The sequence below is a fragment of the Macaca thibetana genome, chromosome 1 (assembly GCF_024542745.1).
Source record: "Macaca thibetana thibetana isolate TM-01 chromosome 1, ASM2454274v1, whole genome shotgun sequence".
Classification (NCBI taxonomy): Eukaryota; Metazoa; Chordata; class Mammalia; order Primates; family Cercopithecidae; genus Macaca; species Macaca thibetana.
This window is the reverse complement of record NC_065578.1, coordinates 92,600,217-92,618,620: the sequence shown is the minus strand read 5'-3', so window position 1 is coordinate 92,618,620 and position 18,404 is coordinate 92,600,217. Positions and strand designations below refer to the sequence as shown.

The 18,404-nt window shown below is 35.5% G+C and overlaps 1 protein-coding gene across 6 annotated transcripts in view; it reads right to left on the bottom strand.

Moving 5' to 3' along the window:
• Positions 1-18,404, bottom strand: part of CCDC18 (coiled-coil domain containing 18) — a 113,705-nt gene that overhangs the window by 59,168 nt on the left and 36,133 nt on the right. For 5 of the 6 annotated variants that reach the window (XM_050807024.1, XM_050806994.1, XM_050806984.1 and 2 more), the window contains 6 exons: positions 17,846-17,956; positions 17,027-17,158; positions 13,129-13,263; positions 12,908-12,985; positions 8,393-8,509; positions 1,789-1,956 (listed from right to left, as the gene is read on the bottom strand). In XM_050807024.1, coding sequence (XP_050662981.1) covers positions 1,789-1,956; positions 8,393-8,509; positions 12,908-12,985; positions 13,129-13,263; positions 17,027-17,158; positions 17,846-17,956 — 741 coding nt within the window. The remainder of the gene's footprint in view (positions 1-1,788; positions 1,957-8,392; positions 8,510-12,907; positions 12,986-13,128; positions 13,264-17,026; positions 17,159-17,845; positions 17,957-18,404) is intronic. The other variant, XM_050807014.1, reaches the window with a different exon arrangement.

Below are 18,404 nucleotides of genomic sequence, written 5' to 3'. Positions count from 1 at the left end.
AGACCATCCTGGCCAACATGGTGAAACCCCGCCTCTACTTAAAAAACAAAAATTAGCTGGGCGTGGTGGTGCGAGCCTACAGTCCCAGATACTCGGGAGGCTGAGGCAGGAGAACTGCTTGAACCTGGGAGGCAGAGGCTGCAGTGAGCCAAGATCATGCCACTGCACTCCAGCCTGGCGACAGAGCGAGACTCCGTCTCAAAAAAAGAAAAAAAGAAAAGAAACAAATGAACTAGTAACAAAAAAACAAAAACAAAAAACAGAAGAAAACCATACAACCATTATGGAAGTGACTTAGGAACAAGAATCATAATCAATCCTGCAAGAACCAGAGTCAATGACAAAGGATGTAGGTAGTGGGAATCAAACATAGATGAGAAGAAGAAATGCTTCAGGATGAAGCTGTATAGTAGGCATAGCAAGCAGTAGGTCTAAATTTTAACAAAAGGGATGGAGAGTCACAGGAAGATGTGTCTTAAAAAAAAATACAGAGGCCGGGAGCAGTGGCTCACACCTGTAATCCCAGCACTTTGGGAGGCCCAAGCGGGTAGATCACCTGAGCTGGGAGTTTGAGACGAGTCTGACCAACATGGAGAAACCCTGTCTTTACTAAAAATACAAAATTAGCCGGGTGTGGTGGCGCATGCCTGTAATCCCAGCTACTCAGGTCACTGAGGCGGGAGAATCCCCTGAACCCGGGAGGCGGAGGTTGCAGTAAGCCGAGATCGCGCCATTGCACTCCAGCCTGGGTGACAAGAGTAAAACTGTCTCAAAAAAAAAAAAACAGAATACCTGCCTGATGTGTTTAAATGTAGTGAGAGGAAGATTCTTTAGTTCCACTGGACAGGCTGAGGATGACTTCAGAACAAGTAGATAAAAGACCAAAAAAATGACAAAAAAAAAAAAGGAAAATACAGTAACATTACAGGGGACAATCATTTTCTAATTTATACATTACTGTAAATTTGATTTCTTTTGAAAGAAAAAACAAAAATGTAAAATATCTAAAGAATTCAGATAAATTCAGTAATGAATTAAAGGAAAAAGATTAGATTCTAGTATAAAATTCTCCAGAATTCTTACATTCAAGTAATAATTTTTAATTTTAGAACTTTCAGGGGTATTTTCCCTTGGGATTTTTCTTTTAGTGCACTGCTTTGCCATTTCTTTAAGGAATATCACACACTATGTCCTGATCCAAAAAGGAAAAATTATAGGCATTCAGATTAGGTACACGAAGACAGATTGAATAAAGAAACATGAATTATAAATTGTATGGAATGGCAAACATATAATCATAGTATAAGAGAGGGAGGTCAGATTACATAGGAATAGAAATTTATTTTACAATATCAGTATTGAGTATTTCTTATAATGCAAAATCTTTGAGGTTAAACAGCAATTTTTTTTTTTGAGGCAGAGTCTCACTGTCTCCCAGGGTGGAGTGCAGTGGCACAATCGCAGCTCACCGCAACCTCTGCCTCTTGGGTTCAAGTGATTCTTGTGTCTCAGCCTCCTGAGTAGCTGGGGTTACAGGCATGTGCCACAACGCCTGGCTAAGTTTTGTAATTTTAGTAGAGACGAGGTTGGGCCATGTTGGCCAGGCTGGTCTCGAACTCCTGACCCCAGGTGATCCGCCTGCCTCAGCCTCCCAAAGTGCTGGAATTATGGGCATGAACCACAGCATCTGGCCAAACAGCAGTTTAAAAAACTAACCAAAAATGTATTCATGATTTTAAAAATTTCTATTTCATACAAATGAAACAATCTTGGGCTAATAATATATACCTGTTTTTCAAGTTTAGTTTGAGTATCTTCCAGCTCTCCATTTCTAATTGTCTCTTGTTGTAACATTTGCTGCTGTTGCTGAAGAGTATGCTGTAGAATAATGTTTTGCTCAGAAGTCTCTTGAAGACTGTGATTTTTTATTTTTAGCTCTTTCTGTAAACAATATACCTGGCAAATATATATATATCTCAATACAATGCAGTGTTTCAAATAAAAGGCAATAAAACATCAAAGTTGTCCTCCTTATTAGATAACCATCCACCTGTCATGTGGGACAATTGTATTCATGTCTATAGTTTGTCACTGGAAGGGCAGTCTTCATTTTTCTGATGGGGAGATGTATTGGAAGGGCCTGCTTATAGGATTGCTCTTGGTTAGTGTCTGGAAATGTGGCTTTAAAAATGTTCCTAAGTGATGAGGTTGTTTTGCCTGGCTGGGGCACTGAAACATGCCTTCCTTTAGAATTCTGGAATTTTTGATACTTGTAGGCTGGTCATCGTTCCCGTGTGACAACCCTCCAATAAAAACCCTGAACTTTGAGTCATAAATAGGCTTCCCTAGGCAGAAACAGATGTTGCCACATTTCACTGCTATAAAAAGGAGCATGTTCTGTTTGACCTCTCCCAGGAGAGCCATGGTTTTATCTGCACTTCACCTGATTCTTTCACCCTTACTAATAATAAACTATAGCCATAAAAGCTCTATATAATGTTTGGTGCTATTTATTGTTACTGTTGCTATTATTGCTGTTGTTTATACAATAATATCCCAGCAAAACACTGCTGAATATTTATGTTACAAAAAAACACATAAAGGAATGACAATAACAACTAAGAAATTTGACTAATTACTCTAAATATTTAGGACTTGAATAGATGGTCTCCAAAACTGCTTTAAGATACTTTTATCCAAGAGCATCTATTAAGAAGAAAAATAAATGCCCTTTGTCCTAGTAATAAAAATTCTAAAAATATGCCAGCAGAAATTATTTTTAAAATACTATCAACAATGAAACATAATTTAAAATATATTTTACAATATTCTTCATCTTTTACCAAAGTGAATGGAAGAATAAGTGATGATTGTCAATGTGATTAAAAATGACACAACCATTTCAAATAATTAAAAAGACAGCTAACACATAAAAATTTATAAAGTTAAAAAATCACATTTCATTAATATAATTTTGAAAAATATACATGCAAATAGAAAAATGAAAACTGAAGTATTAGAGAATGGGCTGTAGGTAAATGTTCTTTAAGTTTTCTTGTTGTTGCTTATGTAATAAATTTTTTAAATGAAGGAAAATAAAACCATTCCTTCAAAGCAAAGAATCTTTCCAGTAAATATCATCCCAAAAGGAATTTTAAACTCCTTATAGTAAATTGTGGAAGAGAATCATGACTTGCTTCTTTTTTCTAACTATCCAGCAGGTGAACATTAAGGCCTTCAGGGCCGAATATTCTTTGCTCATTATGAGAAGCTCCTAGATTTCAGATTTCTTCATTATATGATGATGTTGTAAACTGGAAGTAACCCTGGATATCATAGGCAACTAATTGATCTCTAATCCTGTTATTATAATCCCTTTTCCTGCAAATCTGTTTTGTTTAATTCTGTCTGCATGAAAATAATTTAGTGTAAATATGTGTCAGATCATCTGTTTTGTTTTCTCTCTTAGCTCCTGACAAAACCTGCAGATCACACTTCTGCATTGGTTTATTTTATATAGAATTGACTCGCTTGCCAGACAGGCTTAAATACTGTTTTTTTCTTTATTGGAACATCCTGTCTCATACTTACCTATTCAGAGAAAAAAATGGACAAAATATTAAAATAAGACAAAACAAGAAAAAAATAAGATCTAACCAAAACACAAAGCCTTACCACATAATAACAACAAAATTTTATTTCAGTAATCCAGTCACTGACATTTCAATTACATATATTGAAATATCTAATATTAGTTATCACAAATATTTACAAAATATAACCTATATCTATCAAACTTATACTGACATTTCATTGTACCGACCTTTAACTTCCAGTTGGCTTTAGGTTTTTTTTTTTGTTGTTTTTTTTTTTTTTTTTGAGACGTAGTCTCGCTTTGCTGCCCAGGCTGGAGTGCAGTGGTGCGATCTCGGCTCACTGCAAGCTCTGCCTCTCGGGTTCACGCTGTTCTCCTGCCTCAGCCTCCCGAGTAGCTGGGCCTACAGGAGCCCGCCACCACGCCCGGCTAATTTTTTTTTTTCTATTTTTAGTAGAGGGGGGTTTACTGTGTTAGATCTCCTGACTTCGTGATCTGCCTGCCTCGGCCTCCCAAAGTGCTGGGATTACAGGCGTGAGCCACCAAGCCCGGTCAGTTGGCTTCAGTTTAAAAGTAAATATAGAATGAATTGTTTTTATGTTGTATTTTCTACTAATGTATTATTCCCAGAGTACTTAATATTTTATAATTGAAGTAAATAAGAAAGTAGAATTTAAATGATAAAATCTACCTTACACTTAACTTTATCTAGTATTACTATGTACCCAAAGCAGAAACAGTCTCATAATTGCTTAAAAATAAAATATAACGCAGAAACATATGATGCCAACTTCTCAAAATCTAAGTCCATCTATTTAAATGAAGATATTTATCAATGAAATGACTGATTTTATTGAATAAAATCTTCATGCAGAAAACATTTAGGCTTATTCATAATTTTATGCAAAATAAATTTTTTTTACTTTCTTTTATTATGTTGACAATGTAATTTTGCATGAACACATAACTTGATTATTTTAAAAGCATTGTTAAAAACATTTTAATATGAAGTTAAATATCTTCCAAAAATTCAGAACCCCAAAGTATTATTTTCATCATAATCATATTTATTTCAACATCCAGAAAAGAATATGTGGCTGAGGCAAAAGCGCAGAGGAATATACATTAGCTTTTTGCAATGGGTAATCAACATGTAGTTTTTACAAGTGGCTAAATTTCTACCAATATGCCCTAGGGCCACTTAATTATTCAGCGAGTTATATGATTGGGGCATATTCCCTGATTTAAAAGATAAGAACATCTTTATAATATCACCTATTATTAACAGAATAGATGCACTATTACTCAAATCAGGTTTTCTAAAATGCAGCTATATATGATGAAAACTTCACAACTCTGCTGTTACAAGGTGTTAATTATATTAACCAACACTAGAAAGAATTTTCTCTGTAAGACATAATTTGCTGTAAAGGTAAATAAGTCAACAGTTAGTACTTGGATTCTTCTCCATGTTTTTTATCAATACACATGAGCACGTGACAGATGAACTTTTAAGTTAGCAAGCCAATGCATGTACAGTTGAGCTAACGATTGAGCGGTAATAAATGAGTTTGCAAATCTTTCTAATTTACTTACTCCCTAGTCTGGTCAAATATACCTGATTACCGCTTCTGGTTTCTAATTCAGTTTGAGCCTAGGTATGTATTTCCAGCTGTTCTAAAAATCATTCTAAATGAGCCAGGTGTGGTGGCACATGCCTGTAATCCCAGCTGCTGAGAAGGCTGAGGCAGGAGAACTGCTTGAACCTGGGAGGCAGAGATTGCAATGAACTGAGATTGCACTATTGCACTCCAGCCTAGGTGACAAAGCAAGACCCTGTCTCAAAAAAAGAAAAAAAAATCGTTCTATTTATTTTGTGTGTAAATATCTGTTATCCACCCTAGTCTCTGATGTTGTTTCTATGAACGCAAAGTCTAAAGCTCAATGAATTCTCCTATTACAAATGCTGCCTACCTCCAGGTAGATTCCATCTCTGCCAAGTCTGTTTATTCTGAAGCAGAGTGTGGGCATGAGCAGTAGAATAAATGCCAAAATAATGTATTTTGTATACTACTTTAAAGAAGATCATAGTAAAAAAAAGGACATTCTTATTTTTAAAAATCCAAATACATACAGTTTAGATGATTTAGTTTCTACATATTGGAGTAGAAAAATATATGCCTGTCAAAGATGCTATAAAAACCTTCATAAAGGAAGGTAGAGGGAAGAAGGCATGACCATATAAAATCTGAAAGTTGTTGTTTTTTTTTTTAAACTTCTAAGGCTATATAATTACTTGATGCACCTAACTCTGGAGTGCTGGTCAACTACATTATTTACTCTTAGATCTACCCATGCCTTTCCCCCGCTCTGCTCTGTATATTGTAGGAAACCACAGTTCTTGGCCTCCTTTGCCCTCTAGATTACAAATAGGTTTAGCCAATGGGAATGGTCAGTAGCTGCAGTGCTCCTCCTCTATTGCCCCAGTTCCTATTGGACAGACGCTTTTTCTTCGGCCCCAGCTCCGGACAGGCAGCCCTGCTTCTAGACTATGATCATACTATCTTTTCCTGATGTTCCTCTAACCTTAACAATGGTAGTGGGTCCCTGCTTATAATCTCTGAGTCGCTGTGGTATACTGTTTGGCTTCTCTACCCTTTCATCACCTGTGTGTCTAATTCTCTGTATAAATTTGCTCTATTTAAAAGATATAAAGGCTTCTGTTTTTCTCATTGGACCTTTCTGATATATTCAAGTCAATCTTGATTAATATGTAAATACAAATATATATATATTTATATACATATATATACACATATATATTTTTTGAAATCGGGTCTTGCTGTGCTGCCAGGCTGGAGTACAGTGGCGTGATCACGGCTCACTGCAGCCTTGACCTCCTAGACTCAAGTGATCCTCCCACCTCAGCTTCCTGAGTAGCTGGGACCACGGGTATGCACCACCACACTTGGCTAATGTTTTCCATTTTTTTGTAGAGATGGGGTTTTGCCCCATGTTGCCCAGGCTTGTCTTGAACTCCCGGCCTCCCAAAGTGCTGAGCTTATAGGCGTAAGCAACAATGAGTGGCCAAAAGTCAACCTTGATTAAAATTCATTGGGAACCATTTCTAAAAATAAATTTTTAAATTTTTATTATTATTATTATTTTTTTTTTTGGAGACGGAGTCTCGCTCTGTTGCCGGGCTGGAATGCAGTGGTGTGATCTCGGCTCATTGCAAGCTCCACCTCCTGAGTTCACACCATTCTCCTGCCTCAGCCTCCCCAAGTAGCTGCGACTACAGGCGCGTGCCACCATGCCCAGCTAATTGTTTGTATTTTTAGTAGAGACGGGGTTTCACCGTGTTAGCCAGGATGGTCTCGATCTCCTGACCTTGTGATCCGCCCACCTCAGCCTCCCAAACTGCTGGGATTACAGGTGTGAGCCACCGCACCTGGCCTCTAAAAATAAATTTTAAGCTTAAAGTACATATATTATAAATTCTAACAAATAAATTCTTCATTAGGATTATCCATTTGAGCAAATGTTTAGTGAGTGCCTAACCAAAGTAAAGTGCTACAAACTGAACATACAGAGACGAGTAAGATGTTCAAGAAAAGTTTCCAAGGCTGGGTGTGGTGGCTCACGCCTGTAATCCCAGCACTTTGGGAGGCCGAGGTGGGCGGATTGCCTGAGCTCAGGAGTTCATGACCAGCCTGGGCAACACGGTGAAACCCTATCTCTACAAAAAAGAAAAATACAAAAAAATAGCTGGGCATGGCAGCGTGCGCCTATAGTCCCAGCTACTCAGGAGACTGAGCAAGAGAATTGCTTGAACCCAGGAGGCGGAGGTTGCAGTGAGCCGAGCCTGGGTGACAGAGAGAGACTCCATCTCAAAAAAAAAAAAAGGTTTCCAATCCAGTATCTGAGAAACTTATCTCAAAAAAGTTGAAATTCTAAAGTTAATTCTCAGTCCTACAGACAACAAGAACAAAAACAAAATGAAAAATTCTTGAAGAATTTTAAACCTCTAAATCTAAAACAATGTTCAAGGTGTCATGTAATTTTATATTAGAATGACTGTAATATTAATAATTTATTCTTCTGATTCTCTAAAAATAAATAAAAGAATTAGAATTTTAAGGTATATTTTATTTTGCATTGAAATAATGTTTGCTCCTTAAAGAAAATTGGAATTTACATTTTATTGGAAATACTTTTTTATATCAGATACATAAAGATATTCTTTTGGCCAGGCACGGTGGCTTACACCTGTAAACCCAACACTTTGGGAGGCTGAGGTGGGTGGATTACTTGAGGCCAGGAGTTCAAGGCCAGCCTGGCCAACACAGTGAAATTCTGTCTCTACTAAAAATACAAAAATTAGCCAGGCGTGGTAGTGCATACCTGTAATCCTAGCTACACAGGAGGCTAAGGCACAAGAATTGCTTGAACCCAGGAGGCAGAGGTTCAAGTGAGCCAAGATTGTGACACTGTACTCCAGCCTGGACGACACAGGGAGACGCCGTCTCGAAAGAAAGAAAGAAAGAAAGAAAGATATATATATATATATATATATATATGAATATATATAAATATATATGAATATATATGAATATATATAAATATATATGAATATATATAAATATATATAAATATATATGAATATATATAAATATATATATAAATATATATAGATATATATAGATCTATATAGATTTTTTTGTCCTACATCTCATGCGTCTTAAAAAAAAAAATCACTTGAAATATACGCTATATATAAAGTAAATGTTAATTTACCTCTTCAGATTTCTTCTTTAACTGTTTTTCAAACTTTTCCTTATTTCCTTCCAATTGATTCAAATGCAAGACAAGTTCTTCCTTACAAATTTCTAATGCTGAATCTAGTTGCCTAACCTAAGCAGGAAAAAAAGAAAAACACTGATATACTCAATATTTTACAGATTTATCTCCTAACGTTACCTCAGTGCTTCAAATAGTGAATATACAGTCCTACTTAGGACATAAAATGCCATTATAGAAGATATTTATTGAGTAAACTAATTCTTCATTGCAAATGAGGAAACCAAATAGAAAACCGAGGGATGGAATCCTGAAGAATAAACAAAGAGTTGGACAAGTTTAGAAGGGCATTCCAGGAAAAGGGAGTATGCTCAGAAGCAAGGCCCTGTGAAAGCGAGTGGTGAGAAGTTGGCAAGAGCCTAGGGTAATAAGAAGATTAATTTGTAGGAAATCGTTATTTGGGAGCCACAATTGACAAGATAAACTGGGGCCAACTGTCAAGAATCTGTAGGCCAAACACCTTAAAACCTTCTCTTTAAAAGGTAAGTGGTATTTAAACCTACTTCTTAAGCCTCCTTGAATAAGAAAAATAGGAAAATGAGTACAAACTAGCGTAACTGTTAACAATGTTCAAGTGAGTTTTTTTTTTTTTTTTTGAGACAAAGTCTTGCTCTGTAGCCGAGGCTGGAGTGCAGTGGTGCAATCTTGGCTCAATGCAACCTCCACCTCCCAGGTTCAAGCAATTCTCCTGCCTCAGCCTCCTGAGTAGCTGGGATTACAGGTATGCACCACCACGCCTTGCTGATTTTTGTATTTTTAGTAGAGAGCAGGTTTTGCCATGTTGGCCAGACTGATCTTAAACTCCTGACCTCAGGTGATCCACCCACCTTGGCCTCCCAAAGTGCTGAGATTACAGGTGTGAGCCACCTTGCCTGGCCTTAATGAGAATATTTTGAAATGCTGAAGTTACTAAGAAATTATAATTTGTCAGCTAGGAAAAAAGAAGTGAAACCTTCTTTGCTTCCAAACAGTGAAAATATTTTCAGAAAGGCAGCAATTTAACTTGGTCCAAGTGTTCATATAGTTGCCACTGCTTTACTACCTTAATACCAAAGAGCAACTCAAATTCGGTACTTTTAGTTCAAGGCCCATGTATTGCATACATGCTCCACATCCCAGCTATTAATAAGATTCTTGCCTTACTCCTTGTTTTCTTTATTGTAAATTTGAGCTTCTCAATGGTATTCTTCCTCTTAATGCTAATAATGTTATAGCAAGCAGTCTTGAAAAAGTGAAAGAAATCTTAGATTTCTTAGCAGATGAAAAAATGAGAAAAAACTATCCCTCTTGCAGATTCTTTCTACATCATGAAATTATCTTTGCCACTCTTATTTCTAAAAAGGGAATCTTATAAGAGTTTTTGAACACCACCCTTATAGTCTGTGTATGAAACCATTAACAGCTAAAAAATCTGTAATTCTGAATGACTATCTTTGTTAATAAACTGCTGCCTTAGTAATAATTTTTAACTAATATTTGTTTTATGAAACTTATAAATAAATTTTCTTTTTTATGAAAGAGAATGGGCATTGGGACTTGTATCATCCTTCACACAGAGAAAAAATAAATAAAATCTATGATTCTGTCAGAATATCACTACCTAATAGTTAACAGTGTAATAACTCATTCGGGCAAGATTCATCATTAGATATGAAAGCCATTGATTGTAAGGTTATTGAGGAACAGGACATTCACACAGTCCCCAAGACCCTCAAAGACTCCAAAGTTTGTTTGCTAATTATCAATGAAATATACACCCTTAAAATAATGAGATCTGACAGTCATCACCTTAGATAAGGTATATAATCCTGAGAGTGTCTCCTTAAATTTTGTGTCATCATACTTGATTCACTTTAGTCCCAGGTCTGGGGCATGGCTAGATACTCTTCAAATGTAACAAGCTTCCAGGTGATGCTGATGCTGCTAGTTCACAGACCATGCTTTGAGTAGCAAGGCTATAAAGGACAATTTTAAGTAATTGGGGAAATCTTAGTATGCACAGTGTTGAATGATATTACTGAATTAATGTTGACTTTCTCTGTAGCATAGTGGTGGTGTGGTCACGCAGGAGAAATTCTCTGTTCACAGGAGATGCATGTTAAATATTAAAGGGGTAAAGTATTATGATATCCGTAACCTTCTCTCAGGCTGTTTGGCAAAAGGGAGGTGGGTTGGTAGGGACACACACAAGCATGCATGCATGTGTATGTGTAGAGAGAGATAAAGTGAGTGTACCTAGAGTTTAACAGAGTTTAACAGAGAGTGAATCTAGGTGAGGAGTACACTATTGTTTCAATTTTTTTGTGGGCCTGAAATTTTAAAAAATAAATTAGGAATCAATTATAGCTAATAAACAATTAATAAAAACCCAAAACATCCACTACTCTATTGAATTTCTTATTTGAACAGAGTTTGAAAGTCTGAATCTCATACAGATAAACATCTTGCATTGTATACAAACCACTTGCAAATGTGTGTGTATGTTCGTATAAATAAATGAAATCAAAACAAAAACAAACACCACTCTGCTGAACCAAAGAAGCTCCTCAGGTGCACAGTCTGGAGACAACCAGATAGGGCTCTAGGCTATGCATTTTCAAAAAAAGAAGGTAAGCTCTTGTAAGACTTTCTTTGTGGGAGTTTTGGGGAATCCAAAGTAGAAAATAAAAGGAAAACAAAACAAAAGAAATAAAATCTGTAAATCTAATAAGCACCTTTTCAATTTTCTATTTAACAGCAGGTAACAACTGGTTTACTTTACTGATTTCTTGTTACTAGTTCAGAATTTTATCATCAACCTGTTAGCTTAAGTGATACAACTTTAAACTGATCCTTATAACTCTCCTATAGATAAAAAAAATTCATGTTTCTTTTGCAGAGAACAAGTTGAAGCATGTTGAGAGACATGAACAAAAGTCATGAAAGGAAGGTAGTAATGATGTAATCGGGAGGACAGAAGTAGACTTCAGGCTTCTATTTTGCTGCTATAGATAACTTATGTGTAGAATCAGTCGATATAGCTTAAATCATAGGAATTTGACTTCTATATTTCTTCCTCATTTTGATTTTTCCCTAAACAGCAAACCTACTAAAGATGTTAAACGAATAAAATCCAACATCATTATTCATTCTTTTGCTGATTTCTTTTTCATCTCATCTGGCTATTAACATATGGAAATACCTTACCAGATGACTGCCTAGTTATATTAGGTAGTTTAATGAAAAGCAGGAGTTAAGTGGCTACATGAGTTTTATCTAATAAAAGTATTTCATGCCTACAATCTCTGTACAGTAATCATTTTTTAATATTAATGAAATTTGGGGCTATTCTAACACAGGGAAATGAACTGACTGCATTAAATGTTAAGAGTTTTGGTGGATACTACAGGAATAGTTATGAATAAACATATGTCTATATGGGCATACACAGTCACAAAATGAATTCAAAACAGAATAGTAGGCAAAATATAACATCGTATCTTTAAAACAAATCTTTTATATTCAAGCTACATATGACAGAATAAAGGTCATAGCATATTCAGACCTATGTTTAACACCAAAAATGCAAAAGAGAAAATATTAAATACATAGCAATTAGTTACAAAACTTTGGGCAACTCAGCATGTGCTAAGCACCTTATATACCCTGTTATATTTAATTCTCACACTAATGCTCTTCTAGGGTATTGTCATTCCTATTTTGTGGATGAAGAAATTAAAATTCAAAGAGTTAAATAACCTGGCTAAGGTTACAGTGAGTCGGTAAGCACTTGAAGCCACACTGAAACCCAATTTAACAGCAAAGCCCATGTTTTTAACCATGAAGATATACTAGCCAGAAAGCCATATTTTAGCTAGAAATTCTGGCTTTATCTCAATTAATCTTACAAGCCAACAGGTAAAATAAAGCAAAATTGAATCACTTTTAGTTATCTCTTCCTACACTTCCTCTGGTAATTTTTTTTTGGAGGGGGCGTAATGCTAATAAGTAGCAATTATAGCTAAAATTTAAAACAATTTTTAGGGTTATAAAAATTGTTTTAAAACAAAAAGAGGCTAGATAACCTACGAACTAGATGATTAACTATCAAGTAATCAAGATCAGAATTTGCACTAAAGAAAATACATTTAAAGAAACTAAGTTCATTGAGTCAGGTCAAATCTTCAGCTCTGAATTGTCTTTTATCTATACAATGTTTACAATCTATAGAGAAACGTAAAAAAGCCACAAGAATGTCTCCAAAAAGAAAAAAATAATCAGCCAGGCACGTTGGAGCACACTCGTCCTAGCTACTCAGGAGGCAAGTGTGGGAGGATGACTTGAGTTCAGGAGTTCAAGGCTGCACTGAGTTATCATCATGCCACTACACTCCGGCCTAGGCAAATGACAGAGATTCTGCTAAAAAAAAGAAAAAAAAGGAAAGAAAGAAAAATAAAGTATTAGCATACTAGCCTTGATTGTTTCTTCAGATACTTGGTTCTGTAATGCTTTTAAAGCTTCATCTTTCTTCATATTTTCCTTTTCCATTTCCTAAAAACAGCAAGAAAAGTATGCAAATAAACATTTTAGCATTAGTAACAGCCTGTTAACTGATTTGATTAGATTTAAAGGCAAGTTATAGACATAAAATATTAGTCAACTTCTAAATAGTACTTTTATAAGGATGATTTTACCCCTTTGCTTTCCGTCAAGAGTCTATCTAGTGATTCAAGATGATGCTGTTTGCATATTATATCTTGTTGCAACATGGACATAGTCTTTTCTTGTTCTTTAAATTGTTGATCCTTTTTCTCTAGTTGAGCTTCAAGCTAAACACGAAAACAGAATTTTCACATTAAATATTGTAAAATTTAGAAACATTTTAAATATTAAATACATGTGAAACTATAATTGAAATTACATAGATTTTTGCATTTTGCCAAATTGTCTTCAGCTTCTCTCTTTTTAAGGAAGAAATGAAATCACTTGCCATGAATAGACACTTCTCAAAAGAAGACATACATGTGGACAACAAACATACGAAAAAAAAAGCTCAACATTGCTGATCGTTCAAGAAATGCAAATTGAAACCACAATGAGACACCATCTCATGCCAGTCAGAATGGCAATGATTCAAAAGTCAAAAAACAAACAGATGCTGGAGAGGTTGCAGAGAAAAGGAACACTTTTACACTGCTGATGGGAGTGTAAATTAGTTCTACCACTGTGGAAGGCGGTGTGGCATTTCCTCAAAGACCTAGAGGCAGAAATACAATTTGACCCAGCAATCCCATTACTGGGTATATACTCACAGGAATGTAAATCATTCTATTACAAAGATACATGCATATGTATGTTCATTGCAGCACTATTCACAATAGAAAAGACATGGAATCAACCTAAATGCCCACCAGTGATAGACTGGATAAAGAAAATGTGGTACATATATACTATGGAATACTATGCAGCCATAAAAACGAATGAGATCATTTCCTTTACAGGGACACGGATGGAGTTGGAAGCCATTATCCTCAGCAAACTAACACAGGAACAGAAAACCAAATACTGCATGTTCTCACTTATAAGTGGGAGCTGAATGATGAGAACACACGAACACATGGGTAGGAACAACACATATTGAGGCCTATAGGGGAGTGGGATGGGAGACAGGGAGCATCAGGAAGAATAGCTAATGGATGCTGGGCTCAATACCTAAGTGACGGGATGATCTGTGCAGCAAACCACTAGGGGACATGTTTACCTGTATAACAAACCTGCACCTCCTATACGTGCACCCCTGAACTTAAAGGCTGAAGAAAAAAAAGCAAAATGTAGAAACTAAGAATATAGGCCCCTTTATATCTCCCCCTTTACACTGTAGTTGTCACATGTATTATATCAACATACCTGATCAGTAAATGTTATAATTTCTTCTTTCAACAGCCATAGATATTATAAAAATCCGATATTTACCAAATATTTACTGTTTTCGTTGTTCTTCCTTTATTCCTGAGGTCCCAAGTTTCTCTCAGGTATTTTTTTTCTGTGAGGAACTTTCTTTAGCATTTATTTTAGAACAAGTCTGCTGGTGACACATTCTCTATGCTGTCCTTATCTAAGAATGTCTTTATTTTACCTTCATTCCCAGAGAATATTTTTGCTGGATATAAAATAAATTGACAGTTTTTTCTCTTTCAGCATTTAAAAAATGTTGTTCTGTCTTCTTACGTCCATAGTTTTTGATGAGAAATCTGCAGTAATTTTAACATTTGTTCCCTTACATGCAGTGTCATTTATCTCTGGGTGCTTTCAAAGTTTTTTGTTTTAGTTTTTGGCAAGGATTTTGATGTGTCTAGAAGTAGTTTTCTTTGACATTATCCTCTTTGATTTTCTTAAATTTGTAAATTTATTTCCTTCATCAAATTTGTGAAGTTTTCAGACACTATTCCTTCAAATATTTTCCTGCACTAATCTCATTCTCTCCTTTGACTCTGAAGACAAGAATATCAGACCTTCTGATAGGTCCTTCCCCATATATCCCTGAGGCTTTGTTCAATTTTTTTTATAAATCTTTCTTTTCTTGGAAAAAAAATTTTTCTCTGATGCTCAGACTGAATAATATCTATTAATCTACATTCAAGTTCACTGTCTTTTTCCTCTTGTCTGCTCCATTCTTCTGTTAAGCTCATCTAAATTACAGCAGCCCTGTGGTATTCGTGGTTTCACTTTCCACAGTTCAGTTACCTGCAGTCAACCCTGATCTGAAAATACTAAATGGAAAATTCCACAAACAAACAATTGATACATTTTGAATTGCAGTTGTGAGTAGTGTGATGAAATCTCATGATGTCCCACTATGTCCAGCTCTGGACAAGAATGATCCATTTTCCATGCTGTATAAGCTATCTGCTCGTTAGTCACTTAGTAGCCATCTTGGTTATCAGATCAACTGCCATGGTATCATAATGCCTGTGTTCAAGGAACTCTTATTTTACTTAATAATGGCCCCAAAGCAAAAGAGTAGTGATGCTATCTGGATGCAGATCCAATTTGGATATGTCAAAGAGAAGACATAGCGTGCTTCCTTTAAGTGAAAAGGTGAAGGTTCTTAACTTAATAAGGAGACCAAAAAAAATGCATGCTGAGGTTGCTAAGATCTACAATAAAGAACAAATCTATCCATGAAATCGTGAAGAAAGAAAAATAAATTCATGCGAGTAGGGCAGTTGGACCTCAAACTACAAAAGTTACAACCACAATGTGTAAGTGCTTAGTTAAAATAGAAAAGGCATTAAATTTGTAAGTGGAAGGCATTAACAGAAAACATGTTCCAACTGACCGCAATGTGTTGCACCAGAAAGTACTGAGTATATATTAAGACTTCAGCAAGAATCCCCTGAAACAAGTGACACCAAGTCATTTATTGCAAATAAGGAATAATTACACAGATTCAAGAATAGGTTTAGACTGAAAAATGTTAAAATTACTGGAGAAGCTGTGTCTGCTGATGAAGCAGTTGCTGTCACATTTCCAGCAGAGATGAAGAAGCTGATTAAGGAGAAAGGATACCATCCAAAGCAAGTCTTCAATTGCAGCGAAACTAGGCTATTCTCAAAGAAGATGCCTCATAGAACCTACATTCATAAAAGTGCAAAGGAGGCTGAGCACAGTGGCTCACGCCTGTAGTCCCAGCACGTTAAGAGGCTGAGCCAGGCAGATCACGAGGTCAGAAGTTTGACATCAGCCTGACCAACATGGTGAAACCCTGTATCTACTAAACATACAAAAATTAGCCAGGATTGGTAGCGTGCACCTGTAATCCCAGCTACTCAGGAGGCTGAGGCAGGAGAATCACTTGAACCCGGGAGGCGGAGGTTGCAGTGAGCCAAGATCACGCCACTGCACTCCACCCTGGCCTACAGAGCAAAACTCTGTCTCAAAAGAAAAAAAAAAAAAAGTGCAAAGGAGGCACTAGGGCATAAGAGAGAGAACACAGTTCTATGAGAACAAGTTTTCATATAACTTTTATGACAGTATTTTGTTATAATAGTTCGATTTTATTAGAATTGTTGCTAATCTCTCACTGTGCCTAATTTATAAATTAAGCTTTATAATAGATATGTATGTATAGGAAAAACTGTAAGGGTTCAGTACTATTTGTGGTTTCAGGCATCCACTGAAGGTCTTGGAATATCTCTCCCATGGATAAGCAGGGACTACTGTATCTATTTTTTTTTTACTGCGTCTTGCATTTTTGGTCTCACATTTTCTTTTCTACTTTTAACCCAAGGTCAAGAGTGCTTCTATTATTCTGCTTTTTCCTCTCAATCAATCTTTAAGCAACTGATATTTTTAGGGAAATGGAGTCTACAGAATTACTTTAATAATGTCAAAAATAATGATTATAGCTGAAACAGAAGGCATACTATATTCTGTTAAAGTAGTGAAAAATTATTCAGAAAGATTGGTGTTCTAATTACAGCTCTTGCCACTAACTTTTGTGTCTCTTTGTGTCCTCATCTACAAAATAAAAAATGCTGGGGCTAGTAATGTTTCTTTTCAGCACTCATATTCTAAATATGTATTACTTACTCTTTCAATCTGCTTTTCCATTTCTTTATGCTGTTCCAAGTGAATTTTCTTTGCTTTTTCAAAGGCTAAACAAATTTTCTCATGCTCTGTATTAATATTGGTTTCTAGACTCCTTATCTTTTCATTCTTTTCCTAGAAACACAAAACACTTTAAAAGAGTATAATTGATTTGGGAGGCCAAGGCAGGCAGATTGCTTGAGCCCAGGAGTTCAAGACCAGCCTGGGCAACACGGCAAGACCCCATCTCTATGAAAAATACAAAAAATTAGCTAAGTAGGTGTGTGGCATGTGCCTGTGGTTATAGCTTCTGGGGAAGCTCAGGGGGAAGCCTGGGAGGCCAAGGCTATAGTGTGCCATGATTGTGCCACTGCACTGCAGCCTGAACCACAGAGTGAGACTTTGTCTCACAAAAAAAAAAAGTATAATTGAAAAGCAGTTTTACATAAAAGTACATTAGTCAAGCATTAAATATGTCATACTCCATTCTTTAAAGAACCACAGTAGTTTATACTTCAAACTTTAACAAAATGGTTAAAAATACTTTATCAAGATGAGAAGATTTAAACTATTTTAAATATCAAGAAGCATATCAAAGAACTACCATTATCTTCAATACCATTAGGATAAAATGAGAAAACTTGGATAACTTGCCATATAAGCCTATTAACTTAAAAATGCAAACAAGAAATGATCAGAAGAGTTTAGTAGAACTTATACTTTGCTATATATTTTATAATAATGACGTTAAAACAAATGTGCTATCACAAATTAAGTACCTAAAAATCACAGTAAATCTGAAGCAACAAAGATAAGTTTTACCATAAGCTCCTGTTCTAGTTCTGCATTTTTTGCAGCAATAGAGGAATAAGCAACTATCTTTTCTTCCAGCTGTTTCTCAAGAGTTAAAAGTTGAGAACATTTCTTTGTCATCTGAAAATACATTGAAATAAATGTAAAATTATTTTTTAAAGGTAATGACTTTGTATCCTAAGATCAAACACCTGCTACTCTTTTCAAAGTTCAAATACATTGTGTCTAGATAAATTGGGCAAACTTACAGTTATAAACATTTAGGATGCAAAGTGAATAACTTTTTAACCAACATAATTATAAGTATTTTAAAAAATAAGTGACAATTTAGAAGAAAAACAAATAGTGAAAACAAAGGATCACTTCTATCTATCCATGTAAAACATAAGTCATTTAATTCAGACCCCTATATCCAAAAAGGACAATACCCTAATCTATTTTTAAGTAGCTGTTAAAGACTGAAATAAGTACAATAAAATGGTATCAGCAGTTATTTCTGGTGGTAGAATTATCAATGGTTCACTTTCTTCTTTTTCCTCTTTTACATTAACAAGACTGTGCTATTTTT